Below are 26,432 nucleotides of genomic sequence, written 5' to 3' on the forward strand. Positions count from 1 at the left end.
TTCCTGCTTTGCTATGTTTCCATGGGGACCAACTGACTGCAACCTGCTGTGGAGTTTCCATAACTGACTCATCAAAATACTCTCTATAATTTCAATTTATTAAAATCATTTTCCTATACCCAGCAATTATATTTCATTCCAAGCTAGTGTTTCAGAGTTTTCCCCAGATCAAGATTTCCAAAATTCTCTCAAAAAGATGACCATTCTAATCTATCAAAGGCTTTCTTAGCACCAAGCGACATCAAAATAGGAGTTTTGCTTTGAAAGAATATTAGACCAGATTCAACTCACTGGCCCCACTAGCAGAAGCCCACAGAAGGATGTGGAGAAAAGGGGAGATTGTTTCCACTTAACAAGCAGAAATGCTTGTATTGACAGAACAATTATTTTAACATAATATTGGATTCCTCCCAATAATTCAAATGTTGTCAAATAGGCTACTTTAATAAATTGCATTTGACCAGACTCCATATAAGGAAAAAGAAAGCTAGCAAGATTATATGTATTGAAGATACAAACCATATTCACGTTACCCAGGCACTGACAAGGAGAAGGGTCACACCACTGACCTCATTCCCAACAATGTGTACACTCTGGGTCGCACTCATTGGATGTCCACACACTGCACTGTCATGGCCCATGACTTAAGAGATCATGCATTGTGCAATAGACAGCATCCCTCGGTTACGAGTAACTATAATAATTGAATGAATGTTTATGGCTTCTGGAGAAAAAAGTTTCTTCAACCAGATGCTTATATTTAAATAGATCTGCCCCAACAAATCTAGATTAAATTCTAGTTTCCAGGACATTGGCAAGTGCTGCATCTAAGTTGCTCATCTTGTCACCACTGAACTTACTGGATACATTTGAAGTAACAGGTGTTGAGTCTCTCCCCCCCCCCCCGAAACTACAATTCACAAGAGGCAAATAATTATACTTGGATGGGATTACAAACTCATTCCTAGAAAAGCTGTAAGTACTAATAAAGTACACAAGTTAAAATTACAAGTATTTAATTCTTCACTGACCAAATTCTCCAAATGCAGAATATGTTTAAAACAAAGCAACACATTTAAATAAAGAATAAATACAAAAAACAATACAGGTAAGTATTTCTAGCAAGCCAGGTTTATTTACTTTTAATTATCTCAAAAGATAAACCAGTGCTTTGGTCATGGAACAAATTAAGTTAGCCATAAACATTTTTGCAACACATATCACCTTCTCTCATATAAGCCTGCCTGAGCATTAAGATCTTCAATGAGAGGCCCTCCTTTAACAACAGTTCTGAACTGCCTTCTAAACTGAGGCAGGCCAAGAAAGGGACTTTTGTGTTGTGGCACCATTCCTCTGGAACACCCTCTTCAGGAAATCTGTTTAGCACTGAATCCTATATCTCTCCAATGCCATGCAAATATCTTTTTAAATTTTAAATTTTTTGTCTATGCCTTCCAGCATGCTACAAAGCTGGTTTTAATCTGCCGGCTTTAATTGTTTTTCAGTATGCTATTTTGTGTGGGTTGCTGCTAGTTTTATTATTTTGTTGTTTTAGCTTTTTACAACAGCTATGAGCTACCTCAGGGAGTTTTTAAATCTAATCGTAACATAGAAATGTTTTAAATAAAATAAAATACCAGAAAAACTGACGCTTCAAGCTCTTAGCCTCACTATCACAATAGCAATCTTGCTCAGTAGTGTGAGGCTGATTTAATGGCTACAATTACGTCTGATAAAAGTTCCCCAATGTTCCTCAGAATGTATTACTCACCTGCGCTGATGAATCACCAAGTATTTGTTCCTGATTCTCACTGCCTTGCAGAGGAGGAATGTTGGGGCTGAAAACCATGAGGTCACTTTTGATGCCAGCTTCACCACTCACACCTGCCAGGATATGGCTATGACGATTTGAATATGACCAACTACCCACTTCACTGGCACATACGAGGGTGGCTGTGCCAGGGCCATATATCATAGCCTCCTTTGCTTGGGACTGGCATCGCAGGACAATGTATATTATGATTGCAAGCAGAAACAAGCTGGACACTGAGCAGATGGCAATGATTAGGTAGATGTTGGCACTGCCTGCAAGAGGCTTTGGGTTCCCTCCTGCTCTTGGAAGGTGAACATCAGTACGGGTGAGCTGGGTGCTTGCCACCAGTGTCACACTTAATGTAGCAGTAGCTGACAACATTGGATTCCCATGGTCCTTCACCAAGACCAGCAGATTCTGGCTGCTAACTTCTCCCTCATCAAGGACACGTGTAGTGCTGATCTCTCCACTGTACTGCCCAACTCGCCAAGGACCACTAGTCCCCTCATGCATTTCATACCGTAGCCATGCATTGTAGCCTGAGTCAGCATCCAGGGCTTGTATTTTCCCCACTATATGCCCAGCCATCACAGGGATCACTAGCAAAACTGGGTTTTCTTCTGCCATTCCAGACACTGCAGGTGCATTGTCATTCTCATCGACCACAAAAACCTGAATAGTCACATTTCCACATAAGGAGGGCAGCCCAGCATCCTTGGCCCTCACTTGGAACTCCAGCAGCTTCACCTCCTCATAGTCCAAGGGTTGAAGAGCATAGACCTTCCCACTCTCTGAGTGCACCGAGATGTAGCTTGACAGGGGCCAGAGCTTCTCATCGATCCAGTAGCTGACCAGCGCATTCTCAGCCACATCTGGATCTGAGGCAGACACAGTGAAGATGTGGGCACCTGGTGGGTTGTTCTCCTTCACAAAGACCGTGTAAGATGGCTGTGCAAAAGCGGGTGCATTGTCATTCACATCACCAATGGGCACCACCAGGCTGCTGGTGGCTGACAGCGATGGAGTCCCTTGGTCTTGAGCTGTTACAAGCAGCTTGTATTCAGCCACCTGCTCCCGATCCAGAGGCTCAGACACTACCAGAGAGTAGTAATTCTTGAAGGTGGACACCAACTTGAAGGGAAGTTCTGAGGGGTGCAGGAAGCAGCTTATTTGTCCATTGGCCCCAGAATCCTGATCTGAGACACTGATCAGGGCCACCACCATTCCAGGCAGGGAATCCTCTGGCACTGGCACCAGGAGAGATTTTAATGACATCTCAGGGGCATTGTCATTGACATCTAGCACTTCAACCACAACACTGCAATATCCTGTCATTGGATTGCTCCCTTTGTCACTAGCTTGTACCTGAATCTCATATTGGTGATTTTCCTCAAAGTCTAATTTTTCTTTTGTTCTTATTTCCCCATTAACAGAATCTAAGGCAAATATGTTTTTTAATTTAACAGGCACACGATTCTGAAATGAGTATGTAATCTCCTTATTGATTCCCTCATCCATATCTGTGGCATTCAGTTTGACCACTAATGTCCCACTTAGAACATCCTCTGCCATTTGGACTTTATAAACTGACTGATTAAAGGCAGGTGCATTGTCATTTTCATCAAGAACAGAAATCACCAGCTGTGCTGTGCCACTCAGCTCTGGCTTCCCCCCGTCGGTGGCTGTGAGCAGCAAACGATGCTTAGCTCTCACCTCTCTGTCTAGAGAGGTTTTTAAAAGGAGTGCTAGTGATGGACTTTCATCGTGTTTCCTCTGAACATCTAGACTAAAGAATTCACTGGGGCTGAGTGTATAGGTGAGGTGAGAATTTGGACCAATATCTGCATCAGAAGCTCCCTCCAGAGGGAAAAACGATCCAGGCATTCTCATTTCTGATATAAAGACATCTTGTTCTATTTGAGGAAATGTAGGAGCATTATCATTTATGTCCTTGATCTCCACCTCAATATGAAAGACCCTCAGAGGCTTATCCACAATCACCTCCAGGTGAATGGCACACAAAGGGCTCTTGCCACACAGCTCCTCCCTGTCTATTCGAGAGTTAACAAACAAAATCCCATTCTGAACATTTACCTCTAAATAGTCCCCTTGGCTTTGAGACTCCATCCGGAACATCCGAGGCACCAGCTCCTCCACCTCCAGCCCCAGATCCTGGGCAATGCGGCCCACAAAGGTGCCATGCTGGGATTCTTCAGACACTGAATAATGGAGCTGGCCGCTCCCTCTCTCCCAAGCCATGCAGATGAAAAACAGCTGCAGCAGCTGCCTTCTCATCAAGCAGCATCGGAGCAAAACGACCATAGCAATGGTAGGTCTTATTCCTGGTTTTAAAAATTAAATCCACTCTTTCGTGATGGCATTAAAGGCTGGGAATCAGTCAGTTGTTATGCTGTTGCATCCATTCTGTCCTCTGATGGTCTCTGTTCTTTCTGAATTGCTGGGAGGGGCTTTGATCTTTGTATCAAAAGAGCGTTTTGATTTTGAGTGGATAGCGACATCTTGTGACAAATCAGTATTAGTGGCATACAAATGTTCCTTCCTTCTTATTTTCCCTATTTATTTATTTTTTGCTCTATAATAAAGTAGGATCCGTTTGCATTTTGCTGATTTTGTATTGTAATATTTTTTCCTTGAAAAGTTAGTGTCTCATAACCACATCACAGTATTTTTTAAAGAAATAAAGCCTATGTAGAGAACACATGTTGACTTAATTGGCCAAAATTAAATCAAAATTGTTTGGCTCCCCTAGAGTTTTGTACTAGGTTACCCACATTGTTAGAAGTGTTCTACTCATTTTAGAAACTCTTATTTTTGTTTCTTGGCCATTTTTCCTTCACTATGTTTTCACAATGAGCCAAAGGGGCCGTCTTCACTGGCAAGTTTATCTTGTCACCAGTCCACAGTCCTCCCATCACCCAATACAATGAAGGCCAGGCCACTGTCACAGTGCTGACAGCCTGACAGCTGAGCAAAATCCCTCTGCCATGTCAACAAAGAAGAAGGAAGAACAGGAAGTGTCACAAATGATGGGTCATGATTATTGGAAGTCACAAGATAACCTATCTACATATGCCCAAGTCAGTCTTGCACTGTTTCATTTGGGTCCATCTGATTATGCTTCCTTTATGCCGAGCTTTAGACTGTAAGTTCCTTGGAGCACAGACATATCCTCTTTCACTCTATAAAATACCATGCACACTGATGCTATTTGAATAGTTAAGGGCGACCAATCATAAGTTTCAGTGCATACTTTATTCATGGGGTTCTAATTCAAACAGTGAAGTGGTTTGATCCAGAGAAATTAATTTCTTCCTCAATCTGTCATCCTTTAAAGGCCTGAGGAGTTCTTTATTCTAAAGAATATTAAAAGGAATCTTTATGAGAACAATGAGTTGTTGGGATTTTTCAGGAAAGAGGGCATGCTGACAAATTGAATAGCATATCTGGAGTCTGAAGTTGAAGAGCTCTATTCTCTTGGGTTCATTTTGTTTACTATGATTCTATGCAACTTGCCTTCCAAGTAGCTCAGAGCAGCACGTTTCCCTGCTCATTATTTGCACAACAATCCTGTGACGTAGAACAGGCTAAGGGATAGTGATGGCCCAATTGCTGTAATGGTTTTCAACAAGGACATAGGTTAAACAAATGGATGCAGAAATGTAGCCGTTTGGTCATGTAATTCCAAACTGTTCTCATCATCTGGTTTTACTTTGTCATTACAAATAAAATTAAGATACATGATGCTAACCACACATTATAAAAATACATTTTCTCACTTGTTCTGAGCCCAAATTATTCCTGTTTTCCCTGAAAGCCCACCATTACTGTAATTCCACCTTATTCTTAAGAATGGGTAACAAAAAAAGATGGTCTTGCAAAAACTACCTTTGCAAATATTTTCAGGATTACTTTCTCCTATCTTGTTCTTATCACACTGGAATCTTGAAGCTCAGCTCGTAATATATATGGTTGTATCAGCTCTATAATACAGATGAGTGGGCCTAGCCTACCTTGTGCAATTTGTGGCTGAATGGACATCTGAAACCACTTCTAAGATTGTGGCTGCTATGTCATCATCATGATCCTACCCAATAGTATGTCCCGCCAAATAGTTTTTAATTTTAAAAAGTGTCGGTAATGACTAATTGTTAATGCAGGATAGCCCTTGAAATCTTGACCAGAGTTCATAGAAACGTCAGGGATTTCCACAGTGATAGCGATTTGAAAGGAACCAATGCATTGAAACACAGGCATGTCAGAGCTGCCTAGAGACTAGGGTACATCACAGGACACAGGCATCTAACCAAGCTTCCTACACCCTTTCCTGCAAAGCTACATCACAATTAAAGAGATTTAAGCCAAATAAATATATCCACATATCCAAAATACCTTCTCCTCAGGGAAAGCTTCAAACAGCTAAGGACATCAACTAGACAGATCCCTTCACTTCTCAAAATAAGGGAAGAGTGAATTCCCCCTCCACACCTCCTACTGCGCTGTAATATTCTTAGAAATATTGTAAGTATGAAATTAATTTTATACTTTTTTATACTTTTATACATTTTTTGTAAGCAAAATTGTACCTGTCTTGAGCCTGGGTGGAAGGAGAGGCAAGAAATTCAATTAAGAAAGAGAACAGATAAATATATAGAAGTGCACAGAGCAATCAAGCATCATTGTCTCTGTATATGGTGTCCTATAGTATAATGCCATGCATTCAAACAAGAAAGGAATACAAGAGCATCAGTTACAAAAATTCTTAAGGCTTCCATGTGACTCACCTCTCCAGATAAATTTGGAACAAGCTCCTTTGCATTTCCTACTCCTGTGTTCACAGCAAAGACAGGAATATTGGGACTGAAAACCATGAGGTCATTCTTGATACCAGCTTCCCCAGCCACACATCCCAGGTTGCGACTATGACGTTGTGAATATGACCAGCTACCCACTTCACTGGCGCACACTAGTGTGGCTGTGCCAGGACCATACCTGGAACTGTCCTCGAGCTGAGACTGGCATCGCAGAGCCACATACACAACGATGGCAAGCAGGAACAAGCTGGACACTGAGCAGATGGCAATGATCAGGTAAATGTTTGTAGTGTCCACCAGAGGCTTTAGGCTCCCTCCCATTCTGGAGAGGTGGGCATCAGCTTGAGCAGCCTGGGTGCTTGCCACCAGGGAAATACTCAACGTAGCTGTGGTTGACCGTACAGGCTTGCCATGATCCTTCACCAGCACCAACAGAATCATGCTATTGCCTACCCCCTCTGTCTCATCCAGCGCATGTGTAGTACTAATCTCACCACTGTACAGCCCCACACGCCAGGAGCTACTACTTCCTTCATGCAGCTCATAGTGCAACCAGGCATTGTAGCCTGAGTCAGCATCCAGGGCATGGATCTTGCCCACCATGTGTCCTGCAGTAACAGGAACTACCAGCAGGATGGGGGCCTCTTCTGCCTTGGAAATTTCAGGTGCATTATCATTCTCATCCACCACAAAGACTTGCACTGTCACATTGCCACACAAGGAGGGCAGCCCAGCATCCTTGGCCCTCACTTGGAACTCCAGCAGCTTCACCTGCTCATAGTCCAAGGGCTGAAGAGCATAGACCTTCCCGCTCTCTGAGTGCACCGAGATGTAACTCGACAGGGGCCAGAGCTTGTCATCCAGCCAGTAGCTAACCAGGGCGTTTTCAGCCACATCTGGGTCCGAGGCAGACACCGTGAAGATGTGAGCACCTGGTGGGTTGTTCTCCTTCACAAAGACAGTGTAGGAGGGCTGAGGAAAAGCAGGTGCATTGTCATTCACATCACCGATGGGCACCACTAAGCTGCTGCTAGCTGACAATGATGGAGTCCCTTGGTCTTGGGCTGTCACCACCAGCCTGTATTCAGCCACCTCCTCGCGGTCCAGGGATTCAGCCAGCACCAGTGAGTAGTAATTCTTAAAGGTGGATATCAGCCTGAAGGGAAGTCCATGTGGCCACAGGGAGCAACTAACTTGAGCATTGATGCCTGCATCACTGTCCGATATACTCATCAGGGCCACCACTGTCCCCAGTGGGGAGTCCTCAGGCACTGGCACAGACATGGATGTCACAGACAGTTCTGGAGCATTGTCATTCACATCCAAAACCTGGATCAGAACTTTGCAGTGTCCGACCAAAGAGTAGGACCCTTGATCAGCAGCTTCCACTTGCAATTCAAATAAGTTAATATCTTCAAAGTCTATCTTTCCTTTGGTTTTGATTTCACCTGTGTTGGAATCTATGGAAAAAACCTGCCTTAAATGGGGAGGCATCATATTGCTAAACGAATACAGTATTTCTTTATTTGTTCCTTCATCCAAGTCATAAGCAGTCAAAGTAATGACTGATGTTCCCTCTGTGATGTTTTCCAGCAGATGCACCTCATACACAGACTGGTTAAACATTGGTACGTTATCATTTACATCTAGTACAGTTATCTTCAGCTGCACTGAACCAGTTAGCTCTGGTTGTCCCCCATCAGTGGCAGTAAGCAATAAATGATGTACAGAGATTTTTTCTCGATCCAGGGCATTGTATAGCACGAGTGCTAAAGATTTACTGAGATCTCCATGCTTTTCTTCACGTAGCTGAAAATGATCATTTGGACTAAGGATGTAGGTAAGCAGACCATTTGAACCAATATCAGCATCTGAAGCTCCCTCTAGTGGAAAATAGGAGCCCAGCAGCCTAGATTCCAAAATAAATAGTTGGTGTTCATTTACTGGGAAAATGGGGGCATTGTCATTTATGTCCCTGATCTCCACCTCTGCATGGAAGATCCTGAGAGGCTTGTCCACAATCATCTCTAGATGAATGATGCAAATGGGACTCTGAGCACACAGCTGCTCCCTGTCAATTCGGGAATTCACAAACAAAACACCATTCTGTACATTTACCTCAAAATAGTCCTCCTGTCCTTTGGAAACCATCCGGAACATCCGAGGCACCAGCTCCTCCACCTCCAGCCCCAGATCCTGGGCAATGCGGCCCACAAAGGTGCCATGCTGGGATTCCTCTGGCACGGAATAATGGAGCTGGCCGCTCCCCACCATCCAGGCTGTGTGAAGCACAATCAGCTGCAGCAGCTGCCTTCTCTCCCTCTCCATTGAGCTGTGGTTTCTTAGAATGATGGCCAGAATGTGAGGTTTGCTGATGCTATGAATTCATCCTTTGGGTAATGAAAATTGCTCTTGAAAAGGTGGAATCTGCTTTGTCTGTTATATTTTGATGGTATCTGGGGTTTTCCTCCGGATTCTTGCATCAAATGATTTGCTTTCCATCTGAGGGCAGGGTAGCAAATCCCCTTAGGTTTCCTGAAGAGATTTTGTAGGCAAGAGTGACACCATGTGTCTGAGTTCGCAAGCACAGTGGTTTAGCAGGGCTTCCAAAATTGTTTTTCCTGGTTTACAGACTCTTCTGATAGTTTAATTATTAAATAATTTTTAATCAACCTCATTATTTTGTTAATAGATTATACAGTGTTTATCTTCCCAGATTATTCACCAGGGCAGGGCAGTCTAAATATGTAACACCAATTCCAGCATGACTGTACCCGCTACTAATTACCGGTAGTTTCCAGGCTCAATTCAAAATGCTGGTTTTGATCTATAAAGTCTTATGTGGCTCAGCACCCCAATAGCTCAAGGACCATCAATCCCCACATGAACTGAACCAAACCCTGTGATCATCCTCTGAGGTCCTTCTTCATGTGCCCCCTCCACAGGAGGTCTGAAGTGTAGCAACACAAGAACAGACCTTTTCGGTGGTGGCTCCCCATTTATGAAGTGTTCTCCCTAGGGAGACTTGCCTGGTGCTCTCTTTATTTTTAGGTGGCAGGCAAAAACTTTCCTTTTTATCTGGACTTTGGGCCCTTAATTTGTAGGGTTTCCAGTGCATGTGGCCCCTCTTAGTGTAAGACCGGTCTTTTATTGGTATAGATGTGTTGGTTAGGTTTTTTTTATTGGCTGTGTTTGTTGTAATTGGTTTTGCTGTTTATATTTGTTTTTGCTTATAGTCACTTTTGTGAGGAAAATGACTAATGATGATGATGATGGCATAAAGCCAGTGTGGTGCAGCGGTTAGAGTGTCAGACAAGAAGCTGGGAGACCAAGGTTCAAATCCCCAGTCAGCCTTCATCCTCACTGGCTGGCCTTGGACCAGTCGCCAACTTTCAGCTCAACCAACTTCACAGTGTTGTTGTGAGGATAATATGGAAAGGGGCAGAACAAGGTGTGATACCTTGAACTCCTTGGTGGGATATTTTAGAAGGTTTTAAATTTTATTTGCAATTGCTTGCAATTCACATTTTTCACAGCCGCTGTGCACCAGACTGGCACCTTCATCACACTGTCCGCTATCATCCCAAGGTCTTGTTCTTAGTCTGTAACTGCCAGGTTAGATCCCATGAGCATAAGCGCGGAGAAGGGGTTGCCTCAATGTGCATTGATTTCCACTTGCTTACATTGAACTGCATTTGGCTCTTTATTCTCATTCACCCAGAAGAAATACTTTCAGAGAAAAGTGAAATCCCTCCTTGTTTTAACCCTCTGATGAACAATTTGGTATCATTAGCAAACTGGTGACCTCACTGTTCACACCTAATTCTAGATAACCTATGAACAAATTAAAAGTGCAGGTCCTGATTCCTGGACCAGCTCCATGAATTGGCTACTGGGGACACAGAGTCATGGTGGTTCCTGACCTACCTATAGGGCTTAGTGCAGAGGAAAATGTTACATATTACACACATTACAACACATATTACAACACCTGTGCTGAAAAGCCTGCACTGACTGTTAATTTGTCTGTAACTGCAGATAATATTGATAAAGGCAGTCTGTGCATCTGGTCCCCCAAACCAGGGTTGGGTAGGTTTCATTAAGAGGTGTAGTGCTTATGTCTCCAGTCAGATGGAATACACACCATGCCTTTAAAGCTACAAGTCCCAGCACCCTTAACAAACTACAGTTGCCAGGATGCTTTGAGGCTTTGAATATAAAGCTATGGTACGTACACAGACAGAATCTCAGGTCTACAGTTGGCCTCGTCCACACTAGAGCATAATTTGGATTTGAAGCTGCTTGTGTTCTCATTAATTCAACTCCATCCACATGTTGTCCAAGCAGAGAACTGTGATCTCACACATTTTACCTTCTAAATTTAGATTTCCCCAATCCAGAGATAATTGAGTAAGTTTCCCCAAACCAATGCACTTTGGGTAATGGATGCTTTGCATCAGGGGTCTCCTGTGAGTGGATCAATCCTTCACTTTAATTCTTCCCCTTCCCCTTCCCCTTCCCCTGTGTCCAATTTTCATTTCTTTTCTGGCAGCACTTGTGCTTACCTCCAGCAGCCACCCTCCAGCAGCAAGCACTGCCTTGAATTGTTTATTTATTTTTCATCACCCCAAATAATTATAGACGGGGAGGGGAGGGGAGGGAACATTAAAAATAAAAGTTGTCCTTCCAGTTATGGGATGCAGGAAAACAAATGAGAAAAGAAGTACAACCTTGCCTGACTTGGAGCAACACATTTTTTAACTACTCTTTTATGCAAATCTTTTTACAACATTGTATTTCACAATTTTTTAAAAAAATTAAAAGTTACTATTCAGAGGAAAACAATACATGCCTACATGCCCAGAAATGACCTCACATTTTCTGGCTTGGAGGGACACACACAAATATTCTTAAAAATTCTTTTGACTGGAAATCTGGAATATTTGAAAACTTGAATTTCTAAAAATAAAGAAGTTCCCTGAAAACTAAACAAATGGCGCACATGCCAACACTCAACTCCAGGTATCCAGAACTTAGCAAGGGTGGGAAAGTACTAGCAGCATCCTCCCTACAACTACAAATGAAAAATAAAATAAAATAAAGACCAGGAACCCACAACAGGTATTCAGAAGCCTCTGACACCGGAGGCACAAGATAGCAGTTATCAACAGCCCTCTCCTCCTTGAATTTGCCCCGTCTTCTTTTAAAGCCACCTAGGTTGATGGCCATCCCTCCCTCCTAGCGGAGTGGATTCGCCAGCTTGACTATGTGCTATGTGAAAAAGTACTTCTGTTATCTCTCCTAAATATTCCACCTTCCACCAGTTCCAGTGATATGAGGGGGAGAAAAACTTTTGAAGGAATGACCTTCGGGTGTGGAGCACACTTCCACCCGCAGACAGGCCTCAGCTGTCTGACCATGTGACTTTCGGGTGTGGAGCACACTTCCACCCGCAGACAGGCCTCAGCTGTCTGACCATGTGACCTTCGGGTGTGGAGCACACTTCCACCCGCAGACAGGCCTCAGCTGTCTGACCATGTGACTTTCGGGTGTGGAGCACACTTCCACCCGCAGACAGGCCTCAGCTGTCTGACCATGTGACTTTCGGGTGTGGAGCACACTTCCACCCGCAGACAGGCCTCAGCTGTCTGACCATGTGACTTTCGGGTGTGGAGCACACTTCCACCCGCAGACAGGCCTCAGCTGTCTGACCATGTGACTTTCGGGTGTGGAGCACACTTCTATCCGCAGACAGGCCTCAGCTGTCTGACCATGTGACCTTCGGGTGTGGAGCACACTTCCACCCGCAGACAGGCCTCAGCTGTCTGACCATGTGACCTTCGGGTGTGGAGCACACTTCCACCCGCAGACAGGCCTCAGCTGTCTGACCATGTGACTTTCGGGTGTGGAGCACACTTCTATCCGCAGACAGGCCTCAGCTGTCTGACCATGTGACTTTCGGGTGTGGAGCACACTTCTATCCGCAGACAGGCCTCAGCTGTCTGACCATGTGACCTTCGGGTGTGGAGCACACTTCCACCCGCAGACAGGCCTCAGCTGTCTGACCATGTGACCTTCGGGTGTGGAGCACACTTCCACCCGCAGACAGGCCTCAGCTGTCTGACCATGTGACTTTCGGGTGTGGAGCACACTTCCACCCGCAGACAGGCCTCAGCTGTCTGACCATGTGACTTTCGGGTGTGGAGCACACTTCTATCCGCAGACAGGCCTCAGCTGTCTGACCATGTGACTTTCGGGTGTGGAGCACACTTCCACCCGCAGACAGGCCTCAGCTGTCTGACCATGTGACCTTCGGGTGTGGAGCACACTTCCACCCGCAGACAGGCCTCAGCTGTCTGACCATGTGACTTTCGGGTGTGGAGCACACTTCCACCCGCAGACAGGCCTCAGCTGTCTGACCATGTGACCTTCGGGTGTGGAGCACACTTCTATCCGCAGACAGGCCTCAGCTGTCTGACCATGTGACTTTCGGGTGTGGAGCACACTTCTATCCGCAGACAGGCCTCAGCTGTCTGACCATGTGACTTTCGGGTGTGGAGCACACTTCCACCCGCAGACAGGCCTCAGCTGTCTGACCATGTGACTTTCGGGTGTGGAGCACACTTCCACCCGCAGACAGGCCTCAGCTGTCTGACCATGTGACTTTCGGGTGTGGAGCACACTTCTATCCGCAGACAGGCCTCAGCTGTCTGACCATGTGACCTTCGGGTGTGGAGCACACTTCCACCCGCAGACAGGCCTCAGCTGTCTGACCATGTGACCTTCGGGTGTGGAGCACACTTCCACCCGCAGACAGGCCTCAGCTGTCTGACCATGTGACTTTCGGGTGTGGAGCACACTTCTATCCGCAGACAGGCCTCAGCTGTCTGACCATGTGACTTTCGGGTGTGGAGCACACTTCTATCCGCAGACAGGCCTCAGCTGTCTGACCATGTGACCTTCGGGTGTGGAGCACACTTCCACCCGCAGACAGGCCTCAGCTGTCTGACCATGTGACCTTCGGGTGTGGAGCACACTTCCACCCGCAGACAGGCCTCAGCTGTCTGACCATGTGACTTTCGGGTGTGGAGCACACTTCCACCCGCAGACAGGCCTCAGCTGTCTGACCATGTGACTTTCGGGTGTGGAGCACACTTCTATCCGCAGACAGGCCTCAGCTGTCTGACCATGTGACTTTCGGGTGTGGAGCACACTTCCACCCGCAGACAGGCCTCAGCTGTCTGACCATGTGACCTTCGGGTGTGGAGCACACTTCCACCCGCAGACAGGCCTCAGCTGTCTGACCATGTGACTTTCGGGTGTGGAGCACACTTCCACCCGCAGACAGGCCTCAGCTGTCTGACCATGTGACCTTCGGGTGTGGAGCACACTTCTATCCGCAGACAGGCCTCAGCTGTCTGACCATGTGACTTTCGGGTGTGGAGCACACTTCCACCCGCAGACAGGCCTCAGCTGTCTGACCATGTGACCTTCGGGTGTGGAGCACACTTCCATCCGCAGACAAAGCCACAGCTGTCTGAACATCATGCCCTCTGTCTAACCTTTGCTCTCTTAGTGGTCTGCCGTGCCCTGTCTGTGACCTTTGTATTCTTTGTCATACATTTTCAAGAGGAAAATGACGTGGTGGAAACAGGTGCCAAAATAACTTTATACCACCCCTCAATCTCGGGATTGGAAGATGTGTAAAGGTCACAGTATCTGACTGGTTTTGCATATTGTGCTAATAAAAGGAGCCTCTACAGAGCTAGCCGGCAGCTTGTCTTGGAGCATGCTTGCCTGTGTGCTTCTGCTCAGCTCACCTGCATCCAACCTCCTGTTGTCCTCCATTATTCCTATAACTTTTCTCTCTCCACTTTCTCCATGCCATGCATATGTTATACACTATTTTATATTCTATCATGTCTCCTCTTACTCACCTTTACTCTGAACTAAAAAGTTCCAAATGCTGCAACATTTCCTTATAAGGGAGTTGCTTCATCCCCTTGATCATTTTGGTTGTAATTTTCCTAACTTTCCCCAACTCTGCAATATTCTTTTTAGATTAAGGAACTAAGAAAAGAATTACCTTCCGAGCCAAATGCAGAATAAGGAACAGATCTCTTTGTCTTGCTCCTGACAGAGGATATTCACCAAAAAAACAAGCAACTGAAAAGGGCAAGATTACAGCTGAGGCTCCAATACTTTGGCCACCTCATGAGAAAAGAAGACGCCCTGGAAAAGACCCTGGAGTTGGGAAAGATGGAGGGCACAAGGGGAAAGGGACAACAGGACAAGATGGTTGGATAGTGTTCTCGAAGCTACTAACATGAGTTTGACCAAACTGCGGGAGGCAGTGGAAGACAGGAGTGCCTGGTGTGCTCTGGTCCATGAGGTCATGAAGAGTCGGACACAAGTAAACAACTAAACAACAACAATCTTCCAAATAACCAAGTACAAATCAAGGATCATTTGAAAGGTGTTGCTTTCTGACCAAATACAAAATCCCTTACCAGTATTTGGAATATTAGTGGCATACTTCTTAAGGTGGTTCATATGGACCTTGGAAACATTAAAATGTAAATAAAATGTATTCCAGTTATTGAACAAATGTTCTGAACAAACTATATGAATTAAAAGAGGGGTTACTAACCGTTGCACAGAGCAGATCCTGCGGTTTTCCATTTTCTGCATAAGCAGGTATGTTGGGACTGAAAACCATGAGGTCACTTTTGGCATTGGAGTCTCCTGTCACGCCCAAGATGTGACTGTGACGATTTGAATAGGACCAGCTGCCCACCTCACTGGCACACACCAGCGTGGCTGTTCCAGGACCATACACCATGGCCTCCTTAGGCTGGCAATGGCACCGCAGGGCCATATATGCAATGATGGCCAGCAGGAACAAGCTGGACACTGCACAGATGGCTATGATGAGGTAGATGTTCATGTTATCAGCCAGGGGATTGGGGCTCCCTCCCCTTCTGGGAAGGCGGGCATCAGCTGGGAGGGCTTGGACACTGGCCACCAACGAAATACTCAGCGTGGCGGTGGCTGACAAAGTGGGCTTCCCATGGTCCTTCACCACAACCAGCAAACTATGACTGCTGCTGCCCTCTGCCTCCTCCAGGGCACGTGTTGTACTGATCTCACCACTGTAAAGTCCCACCCGCCAAAGCCTACTGGACCCCTCATGCATCTCATAGCGCAGCCATGCGTTGTAGCCGGAGTCAGCATCCAGGGCACGAATCTTGCCCACCACATGCCCAGCTGTCAGGGGGACCACCAGAAGGGTGGGAGTCTCCTCTACTGGTACAGTCACAGCTGGCACATTGTCATTCTCATCCACCACAAAGACTTGCACCGTCACATTGCCACACAGGGAGGGCAGCCCAGCATCCTTGGCCCTCACTTGGAACTCCAGCAGCTTCACCTCCTCATAGTCCAAGGGCTGAAGAGCATAGAGCTTCCCACTCTCTGAGTGCACTGAGATGTAGCTTGACAGGGGCCAAAGCTTCTCGTCCAGCCAGTAGCTGATCAGGCTGTTCTCAGCCACATCTGGGTCCGAGGCAGACACTGTGAAGATGTGAGCACCTAGTGGGTTGTTCTCCTTCACAAAGACCGTGTAGGAAGACTGAGGAAAAGCAGGAGCATTGTCGTTCACGTCGCCAATGGGTACCACCAGGGTGCTGCTGGTTGATAGTGATGGAGTCCCTTGATCCTGGGCAGTCACTACCAGCTTGTATTCTGCTTCCCGCTCCCGGTCCAGGGGCTCAGCCACCACCAGAGAGTAGTAATTCTTGAAAGTGGACAATAGCTTGAAGGGTAGGTGGGAGGGCGTCACAGAGCAGCTCACTTGCCCATTAGCCCCAGAGTCCCTGTCTGAGATGCTGATCAGAGCCACCACTGTCCCTGGTGGGGAGTCCTCTGCAACTGGCACAGATAGTGACTTCAGTGACATCTCAGGGCTATTGTCATTCACATCCAAAACCTTAATGATAACTTTGCAATGTCCAGGCACAGGGTAAGCACCTCTATCTGTTGCTTCAATTTGAATATCATATGCTGTACTCTCTTCAAAATCCACCATTCCTTTCACTCTAAGTTCTCCATTGTTCGGATCTATGCTAAACATTTCCTTTATACTTGGAGCAACAAGGTTGCTAAATGAATAGGAAATCTCTTTATTAATTCCCTCATCCAAATCGCTTGCCTCCAGTTTAATAACTAATGTTCCCATTGCAGAGTTTTCCAATAATTCAGTTTTGTAAACTGATTGGTTAAAGGCAGGTGCATTGTCATTGACATCGACCACAGTGATGATCAGCAAGACTGTGCCAGTGAGTGCTGGCTGCCCACTATCTGATGCTGAAAGGAGCAGGTGATGCTCTGCAGATACTTCACGATCCAGTGGTCTTTTTAATGTCAGTACCAAAGACTTGCTGTGCTCATAATTCTTTATCTCTTCCACAGAAAAATATTCATTGGGGCTGAGCTTGTAGTTTACCTGGCCATTGCTACCAATATCTGCATCAGAAGCTTCTTCTATTGGGAAATGGGAACCTTGCACTCTTGATTCTAAGACAGCTAAATTCTGCTCTCTGACTGAGAAAACAGGGGCATTGTCATTTATGTCTGCAATCTCCACTTCCACATGGAAGACAGTCAGGGGTTTATCCACAATCACCTCCAGGTGAATGCTGCATATCGGGCTTTTTCCACACAGCTCCTCCCTGTCTATCCGAGAATTAACAAACAAAATCCCATTCTGCTCATTTACCTTGAAATAGTCCCCATCTCCTTGAGACTCCATCCGGAACATCCTAGGCATGAGCTCCTCCACCTCCAGCCCCAGATCCTGGGCGATGCGGCCCACAAAGGTGCCATGCTGGGATTCCTCAGGCACGGAATAATGGAGCTGGCCGCTCCCCACCATCCAGGCTGTGTGAAGCAAAATCAGCTGCAGCAGCTGCCTTCTCCCCACTGAAGAACAGTCTCCCCATGGAGCAACCATCTCAGAAATCTTTCATATATTTTATATATTACTTCATGTCACAGCTTTATAAAATATTTTTTTAAAAAAATTAATCCAGCTCCATAGTATCCATTTTGCTCATCCATCCATTTGCAAGCACGGAAAGATATCTGATGACAAAGAAGAGGAAGAGCCTTGTGTACACCCTTTATTCTTAGCAAGATATTTAAGCAGAGAGCGACATCGTGCGACTAGATGGGGAAGTACAGTTGCCTTATATGAGAAGGCCTTCTTGGAGTCTTGTTTCATGCCATCACTTTTCAGTCAATGAAAATAAAGTAATATGAATAATAAAGCATAAAATTTTACTTGAAAGATATGTTTATTCTATTCTGCATGTATATTTTCCTTTGCTGGTAACTGCTGTCATTTCAGTCCTATGATTTTGATAGCCTCTAACTTTTAAAATCATAGTTACAAATAACAAGATTCATTTATTGTGTGGTTTACAACTTAATTTTGAAATCTTGAAATTAGTTTTGGTTTCAGCATTTTAATGCAAGGAAAAGGGTTGATGGGAATATGATACGTTGTCTATTGGTATTTGAAGATAAAGGGCTTTCCCTCTAGGGGTTGCTTTTCCACTTTAATTAGTGAAAATCTCAGCTGAACTGTTGATAAATCAACTACAAATAAGGAACTAGGAACAAAATTATACACTAATGACCACAAAAAGTGAAAGGAAGCTGGGCAATTTGAGACAGAAGATCGAAGGAGCCTGCAGCTTATTTCTCCCCACTTCATTATTCCTATTTCTATGCATGCCCATATGTTTCTGAGCATGGGGTGTCTCACCATTCAAGTAAACTGTGCCCTACTTGAATGTGGGTAGTGTTCAGACATGAATGGCTCAGACATGTAGGTCCCTAAAGACCAAGGATACCTTCCCTTTTCTGAATTTTGTATGGCTTTCATCTTATAATTTCAATTTCACTGCCTTGAGTGGGTTTTAGGATTCTTAGAACCATCTGCTTTACAGAAATCATATACTGTATTTTGCAAAGTTAAAAAAAAGCTATCTTTCTATGTAACTGTGATTCTCCAAAAGTGAGGGATTTTTTTTTAAAAGACTTTCCCAAAATACGGAATTGTTAGCATACACATGTGTGCATTCATCTATGTTTTGGGGGATACTATGGACATGTGAACACTGCCAATCCCAAATAAATTTCATTAGTGCACATATATAAACCCACTATAACACTACAAGGGGAAGAATTTGGATGGATTTTCTAATGAATATATAAAATCCAGCCTCCTCCCCCCGTTAGTGTGTGTTGCCCCCTTTAAGTTGCCATGTCCCAATGCTGCAGTCAAAATAAACTCAAGAACTAGCAGGATCCCCCTGTCAGTGTATAATTCTGTTTCATAATATAGGTGCAGGGGTATACCTAGGGGTTGGCCAGGTTGGGCTCCCTGCACACATCCAGGGGGACACTCTGGCTTGGAGTGGCCAGGAGGGAAAGCAGTGAGGAGGGGGGCAGACAGACTCACAGAGGAGGAGGAGGAGGAGGAGGAGGAGGAGGAGGAGGAGGAGGAGAAGGAAGGCAGACCCAACCCCAATGGCCATGGAGGAAGTCACTGGCGGAGCATGAAAGGCGACAGGAAGCAAACTTTTTGAGTTTCTGGTCTATAGTCTTTTCTGGCTTTGGAGGTGCCAATACATCTTGCCAAGGGCACAAGGGACAGTGGTGTGTGTGTCCTATACAGCTCCTTGCCAAGGGCGCAAGGGAGCCTAGGTACACCTCTGTATAGTTGAAACAAAACCAAAAAAAATTATGGGATAGCACTAACTAAAAAAAATTAAGAAACATTTTTAAAACAAAATGTTTTTTTGGGGAAATAAAATGTCATCTTCCCATGCACTCTAAGTTAACAACATTCAGGAGTCATTGAGAGGAATGCCTTACAGAAGAAGGCAAACCACATTTATTCTCTCTAAACCTAGGAGGTTCCACAATTCAGAAGGAAGTATGCCGCAAGCAATCCAGCTTGGTTATCTGTTTCAAATCAGGAGAGTACATACTGTGCAATGCAATGAACACTCCTATTGTTCACTGGGGCTTACTCCAAAGTAAGTGTGCATAAGATTGCAGCCTAAATCTCATTAAGTATTACTGACATCTCACTCACCCCACCCATTTTTGAAAGCATGTCATTTTGATACTAAATGAAGTTAGAAACACACTTTGAATGAGATCGCTTGACTAACATCCTCCAACAATAGAGTTTCTTAACTCAAATCATCCTTCACATACATACAACCAAATATGGAGGAAGCATCCCTAAATGGAGAAGTGCTGTATTACCACAGCTACATAGGAAAATACAGTGTCCTTTATTTCAAGTTGAACTCTTTTATTCAAAGGAAGTTGTCTTACAATGACGTAGAAAAGCAGCTGAATCTGTTCATCTTCTTGTTGCTGATAGGGGTGGGAGTAGGAAACAGTCTGTCTCTTAAAGCTGTGAGGGACCATTGAGTTCAGTCCTGGATGGGAGCAGGACATGATGGAGGCAATATGTAAAAACCTGCCACATTTTGGGGGTGGAGCCTGGAAAGAGCTATGTAAACCCAACTCCCACCATCCCACATATCTGTGTCCATCCATCCATGTTGGGAATAGCTGGTCGTACAAGGATTAAGTAGGAATTCTTATGGTTTGGGCCTGTCAGCCAAATAAGTGAAGAGAGGAGTTTGGTGAGTTTTCTGCTTGCTCTACGCTGTGTGATTTGCAAAGACTGGCAATTAATGCTGCTTGGAACAATGCCTTCATGCTGTTTCTGGACCTTGTCTGTCTTGCCTTTGGGTTCCTTGCTATTCCTCTGCTGGACCCCATAGCAGATGGTAAATCTCACGACCTAAGCAGAAGGGCAGTCCTTATATGTCCACTCATTCCAACAGGAGGTCGGCAGAGAGGGAAGTTTTTAATGTTTGATGTTTTATTATGTTTCTATATCGGTTGGAAGCCACCCAGAGTGGATGGGATAATCCAGTCAGATGGACTGGGTGTTGTTGTTGTTGTTGTTAACAAAGCCAACAAGCAATTTGGTATGAGTTGGGATGCTGCTCCAGAACCAACGTCTCTTCAGTTCTCCATTTCTCTCAAAGATGAAAAACTTCATGTCCGATAATAGTGACTCAAAGAGATTTTGCCGAGGTTAAGGTAAACAGAAGAAAGCGAGCAGAAGGATAATCACCCATCAGGGCCATTGCTTGAAGAAGTCTGTATCATTGCTATTTTTTAAATGAACATTTTTTTACTATTATGTATGTAAACCACTTAAGATTTTCTATATATATAAAACTGTATAGAAATCTTGCTTTTAGAATAAGAAAAAAGAATGACTTTATGATAGAAGGAATCTGTTCACAATGGGCAGGTCTATGCAGGAAAATAACCCGGTGGATGCACTGAAAAGTTGAACTTTTCCCACACTGTTTGAGTATCATAGAATGATAGAGTAAGAAAGTTCATTGGAGATTATCTACCGGTAGTTTAAAAAGGTAAAGGTACCCCTGCCCGTTCGGGCCAGTCTTGCCAGACTCTAGGGGTGTGCGCTCATCTCACTCTATAGGCCGGGAGCCAGCACTGTCCGCAGACACTTCCAGGTCACGTGGCCAGCGTGACAAGCTGCATCTGGCGAGCCAGCGCAGCACACGGAACGCCGCTTACCTTCCCACTGGTAAGCGGTCCCTACCCTCCTGCTAATGCAGGAGCCTGCCAATACAGTACCCCTGATGGGTGGCTATTTAGCTTCTACTTAAAATCTTCTAATGAATGAAAGCCTAACACCTATTGAGGCAGTGTGTTCCATTGTTAAACAGCTCAATCAGGAAGTTCTTCCTAACTTTTGGTTTAAACATTTTTTCTTGCTACATAGGCTCTTTCATTCATATCCTACCTTCTAAAACAAAAAACACACACATTTACTCCATATTCTAAAAGTGCCAGCCCTTCAAAAATTTCAGAATGACTATCATAAATCTTCTTTTCTCCAGGCTAAACACACCCAACTCCTTTCCTCATAGGACTTAGTCTCCAAGTCTTTGTCACCTTCCCATGAACACATTCTAGTCAGTCAATATCCTTCTTGAATTACAATGCCCAGAACTGGACACAGAACTCTAGATGAAATCTGACTAAAGCAGAATAGTGTGTCATTCCATCTTGTGATCTGGACAGTATACTTTGGTGCATCAGTCTTCTTAACTACATTATGACTTACGCCTAGCTTGTGGTCTACTGAAACCCTTAGATCCTTTCACATGTATGGCTCACATATCAAATAGCACCCATTCTATATTATTCCTACCTAAATGCAGAACTTTACAGTTATTTCTCTTGAAAATCATTTTGTTTGCTTTGGCCCAATTCTCCACCCTATCAAGATCATCTCTGATCCAGTCTCTCTCTTCTAAAGTACTAACTACTCCACCCAGTTTGGTATCACCTTGATTCCCTTGACTTCTTTGTCCAAGACATTTATAAATATATTTAGCGACACTGGGCCTAAGATGTCCCTGTGACACCCAATTTGTCTCCAGGTTAGCAAGGAGTCATTGGTGAGAACTCTTGGGATACAGTTTTTCAACCAGCTACAAACTCACCCAGTAACATCATCAAACCACATTTACCAGTTTCCTAACAAGAATATCATGGGGAACTTTGTTAAATAATTTCCATGGGCAGTTCCTGGAATCAATTCCACAGCTCCAGAAGACACAAGGCTTCTTGATTATCTTGATCCTGTGTGACATTCTTCCATGTGCCCACCTCCTGCATCTGGTCTTCTTCATCTTCCTTAGAAATTGATCCCTCCTTTTGTCCTTTTGAAAGTATTTCCTTTGTTCCTGCTAGAAATTATTCATTTTCCATGATGAGCCAAAGAATGGGTGGGCATGTCTCAAGCCCTTGCACTTTCTCTTCCAGCAGCACTTTCTCTTGCAGCTTGCACTTGCTGCAAGTTTTATACATCCTCAGATAGGAAAACAAAGAAAGCACAGCCATGGCATGTCAGCACAGCACCCTGCTCACTGGCCATGTTCTGTGGCTCTCTGTGGTATTGTGATCTTCCTGGATTCCCTTTCAAACTTTTCCTTTACACTCTCAATTAAAATTCTTCATTTGCTGATCCTGTTTGCTTTCTCTACATCATGATTAGTTCAGAAACCCCAAATGTGTTAGGAATGAATGGGTCACATTCAATGCCAGTCCTACTCAGAGTAGACCTATTAAATTATTAAGACATGACTAACTTAGGTTCATTAATTTCAATGGGTCTACACAGTGTAGGACTTAGTTGAATTCAACCTCCTGCCTCTTCTTTTTGAACTGATCCCCCTGTGCTAGTTGGAATAACCTGTTTCAGCGCTCATTGGTGCAGTGAGGAAGTGTTATTTCTTTCCAAACTCTCTATCTTTTTCAGCCTCTTAAACTGTCAACCTTTTATGCAGCCCGTTTATAGGTTTTGATGATTAAAAGGCATATAAATTATGTTAAATTAAATAAAATAAAAGATGCACCAAATCAAACTCATTGTTTTTTTGTTTGGGTGATAAGCAATTAATGATGGATGTCAAGTTCTCTATAGTTGCACCTGATTTCATCATGAATGGCTGGAACTACAGGCCACAGAAGGCCAATTATTGCAGGGAAAGAGTATGACACTTTGCTATTCAGAACACCTTTGCACACCACTCTTTGTATGGAGAAGAGGCAGGATCGTGCTGAATGTTTTTGTCAAATACAAGACCAAGTTGCTTTTTCTTTTCCTTGTATTTTAGTGTTATAAGATGGATGCATGCCATTTTTCAGTCCCCTCCAACCCTGTAGTTTCACCACTGTAAGACATGATTCTGTTTGGAACAGAGGTCAAACCAGTCTCTTTGTTAAGTTAATTACTCTAGCCAAGTCTGCTTTGTATCTCTTTGATGAAATACAAGCATTTGGTTGCCACAGAAACTGCTAGCTAGAGGTGCTTCCAGAAGTGGGCTAAAGTGAGGCAGGCTTTCCCCCTCCTTCCCTGGCTGGAGCTGATGTCTTCGATGAGTGTAAAAAAACAATATGCCCTGGCCAGTATCATCTGCAGGGAAGATGCAAAGTCCAGACTGTGCTCAATCCAAAACTATGACAGGGGTGGGCAGGACCTAAGGGATGAGCAGGATCTGTTACAGTGTTAATGCTGTGAGGTCTTCCATGTTACGCTCAGCCCACATATAGGTGGAAACCAGGCATGTTCAAAGTCCGTTTCGGGGGCCTAATCCAGCCTGCCGGTTGGTTTAATCCGGCCCCTGTGGCAGCTTATTCTTGGGGTAAAATCCTTAAAAAAACCTCAGCAACTTCAACCCTAAAAAAAGCGCAACAAGTTCAATCCTTAAAAAAGGTCTACAACAAATCTGGCCCTCTTTGAAAAAAATTTGGACACCACCGTACAGAACATTATATCACACAAATGCCACCATCTCCACTTACCTTCATTCTGAGGAAACCAAGTACAAGGTATGTGCTGGCACCCCTGAAATTTCGTGCCGCTCATACAGTGGATATAACAATCTTTTTTCTAAAGATCTTTGTTTTTTTTCGATATTTCTGCATAGATAATGTCTATTGTTGTAACCAATTTAGTTGATTTAGGTGTTCATGTGTCTTTCAAAAGCCTTGCATCACCTTTTCTTCCTGCACAGGTAATCGTGGAATGAATTCCCACACCATGGAAATTTCTATGTTCCCCTTCCAGTTAATTTTCACCCACACCCTTCAGCACAATTATGGTACATTCAGCTGACCACAGTTAATTGTTTTGTAGTTAGGAAGAATTATTTTATGTGATCAAGTGCATTACCTTCATATATTTTAAAATCTTTATGCTTTAAAGGCATCTGATAATGTTACACGTCATAGAAAAGTATAATGAATAAAAACAATGTTTAAAAAATCTCCGTAGGCTGATCTGATATTTACATTATATGCATATCATGGACATATTAACAGAAAAACTGTCCATCCATAAAGGCAATTCTAAGAACATCAGAGACTCACCTGTCCAGAAGAATCTAGGACCAGCTCCTTTGTATTTCCTACCTGTCCAGTCTCTGCAAAAACAGGTATGTTGGGGCTAAAAACCATGAGGTCGCTTTTGGCATTGGAGTCTCCTGTCACGCCCAAGATGTGACTGTGACGATTTGAATAGGACCAGCTGCCCACCTCACTGGCACACACCAGCGTGGCTGTTCCAGGACCATACACCATGGCCTCCTTAGGCTGGCAATGGCACCGCAGGGCCATATATGTGATGATGGCCAGCAGGAACAAGCTGGACACTGCACAGATGGCTATGATGAGGTAGATGTTCATGTTATCCGCCAGGGGATTGGGGCTCCCTCCCCTTCTGGGAAGGCGGGCATCAGCTGGGAGGGCTTGGACACTGGCCACCAACGAAATACTCAGCGTGGCGGTGGCTGACAAAGCGGGATTCCCATGGTCCTTCACCACAACCAGCAAACTATGACTGCTGCTGCCCTCTGCCTCCTCCAGGGCACGTGTTGTACTGATCTCACCATTGTACAGTCCCACCCGCCAAAGCCTACTGGACCCCTCATCCATCTCATAGCGAAGCCATGCGTTGTAGCCCGAGTCAGCATCCAGGGCACGGATCTTGCCCACCACATGCCCAGCTGTCAGGGGGACCACCAGAAGGGTGGGAGCCTCCTCTACTGGTACAGTCACAGCTGGCACATTGTCATTCTCATCCACCACAAAGACTTGCACCGTCACATTGCCACACAGGGAGGGCAGCCCAGCATCCTTGGCCCTCACTTGGAACTCCAGCAGCTTCACCTCCTCATAGTCCAAGGGCTGAAGAGCATAGAGCTTCCCACTCTCTGAATGCACCGAGATGTAGCTTGACAGGGGCCAGAGCTTCTCGTCCAGCCAGTAGCTGATCAGGCTGTTCTCAGCCACATCTGGGTCCGAGGCAGACACAGTGAAGATGTGAGCACCCGGTGGGTTGTTCTCCTTCACAAAGACTGTGTAGGAAGACTGAGGAAAAGCAGGAGCATTGTCGTTCACGTCACCAATGGGTACCACCAGGGTGCTGCTGGTTGATAGTGATGGAGTCCCTTGATCCTGGGCAGTCACTACCAGCTTGTATTCTGCTTCCCGCTCCCGGTCCAGGGGCTCAGCCACCACCAGAGAGTAGTAATTCTTGAAAGTGGACAATAGCTTGAAGGGTAGGTGGGAGGGCGTCACAGAGCAGCTCACTTGCCCATTAGCCCCAGAGTCCCTGTCTGAGATGCTGATCAGAGCCACCACTGTCCCTGGTGGGGAGTCCTCTGCAACTGGCACGGATAGTGACTTCAGTGACATCTCAGGGCTATTGTCATTCACATCCAAAACCTCTATCAAAAGTTTACAGTTCCCTTCCATTGGTGCATGTCCCTTGTCAATGGCTTGTATTTGAATTTCATATAAATTCACTTCTTCAAAGTCTAATTTTCCTTTTAGCCTGATCTCCCCCGTATTCTCATCAATCTCAAACATTGTTGTGGGTAAAGATGTTTTAAAGCGGTAAATAAGCTCCTTGTTAATGCCCTCATCAAGATCTGTTGCTTGTAACTTTGCAACCAGAGTCCCAACAGCTGAACTTTCGAGTAAACTCACTTCATAAACTGACTGATTAAAGACAGGTCTGTTATCATTAACATCCAGCACAGTTATCACTAGCTGTACTGTTCCTGTGAGTTCTGGTTGACCCC

At 44.8% G+C, this 26,432-nt stretch overlaps 1 protein-coding gene across 2 annotated transcripts in view; it reads right to left on the reverse strand.

Moving 5' to 3' along the window:
* The window catches only part of LOC309373494 (protocadherin alpha-C2-like), a 181,751-nt gene that overhangs the window by 148,108 nt on the left and 7,211 nt on the right, over positions 1-26,432 (reverse strand). The window contains exon 1 of one of the 2 annotated variants that reach the window (XM_081917754.1): positions 6,616-8,757. The exons of the other annotated variant lie outside the window; for it this stretch is intronic. Within the exon in view, the coding sequence (XP_081773880.1) occupies positions 6,616-8,670 (2,055 nt within the window). The 5' untranslated portion in view covers positions 8,671-8,757. Of the gene's footprint in view, positions 1-6,615; positions 8,758-26,432 lie in introns of those variants that run through there. 2 annotated transcript variants of the gene reach the window in all.

The sequence above is a fragment of the Podarcis melisellensis genome (assembly GCF_964234715.1).
Source record: "Podarcis melisellensis genome assembly, chromosome: 7".
NCBI classification, from domain to species: Eukaryota; Metazoa; Chordata; class Lepidosauria; order Squamata; family Lacertidae; genus Podarcis; species Podarcis melisellensis.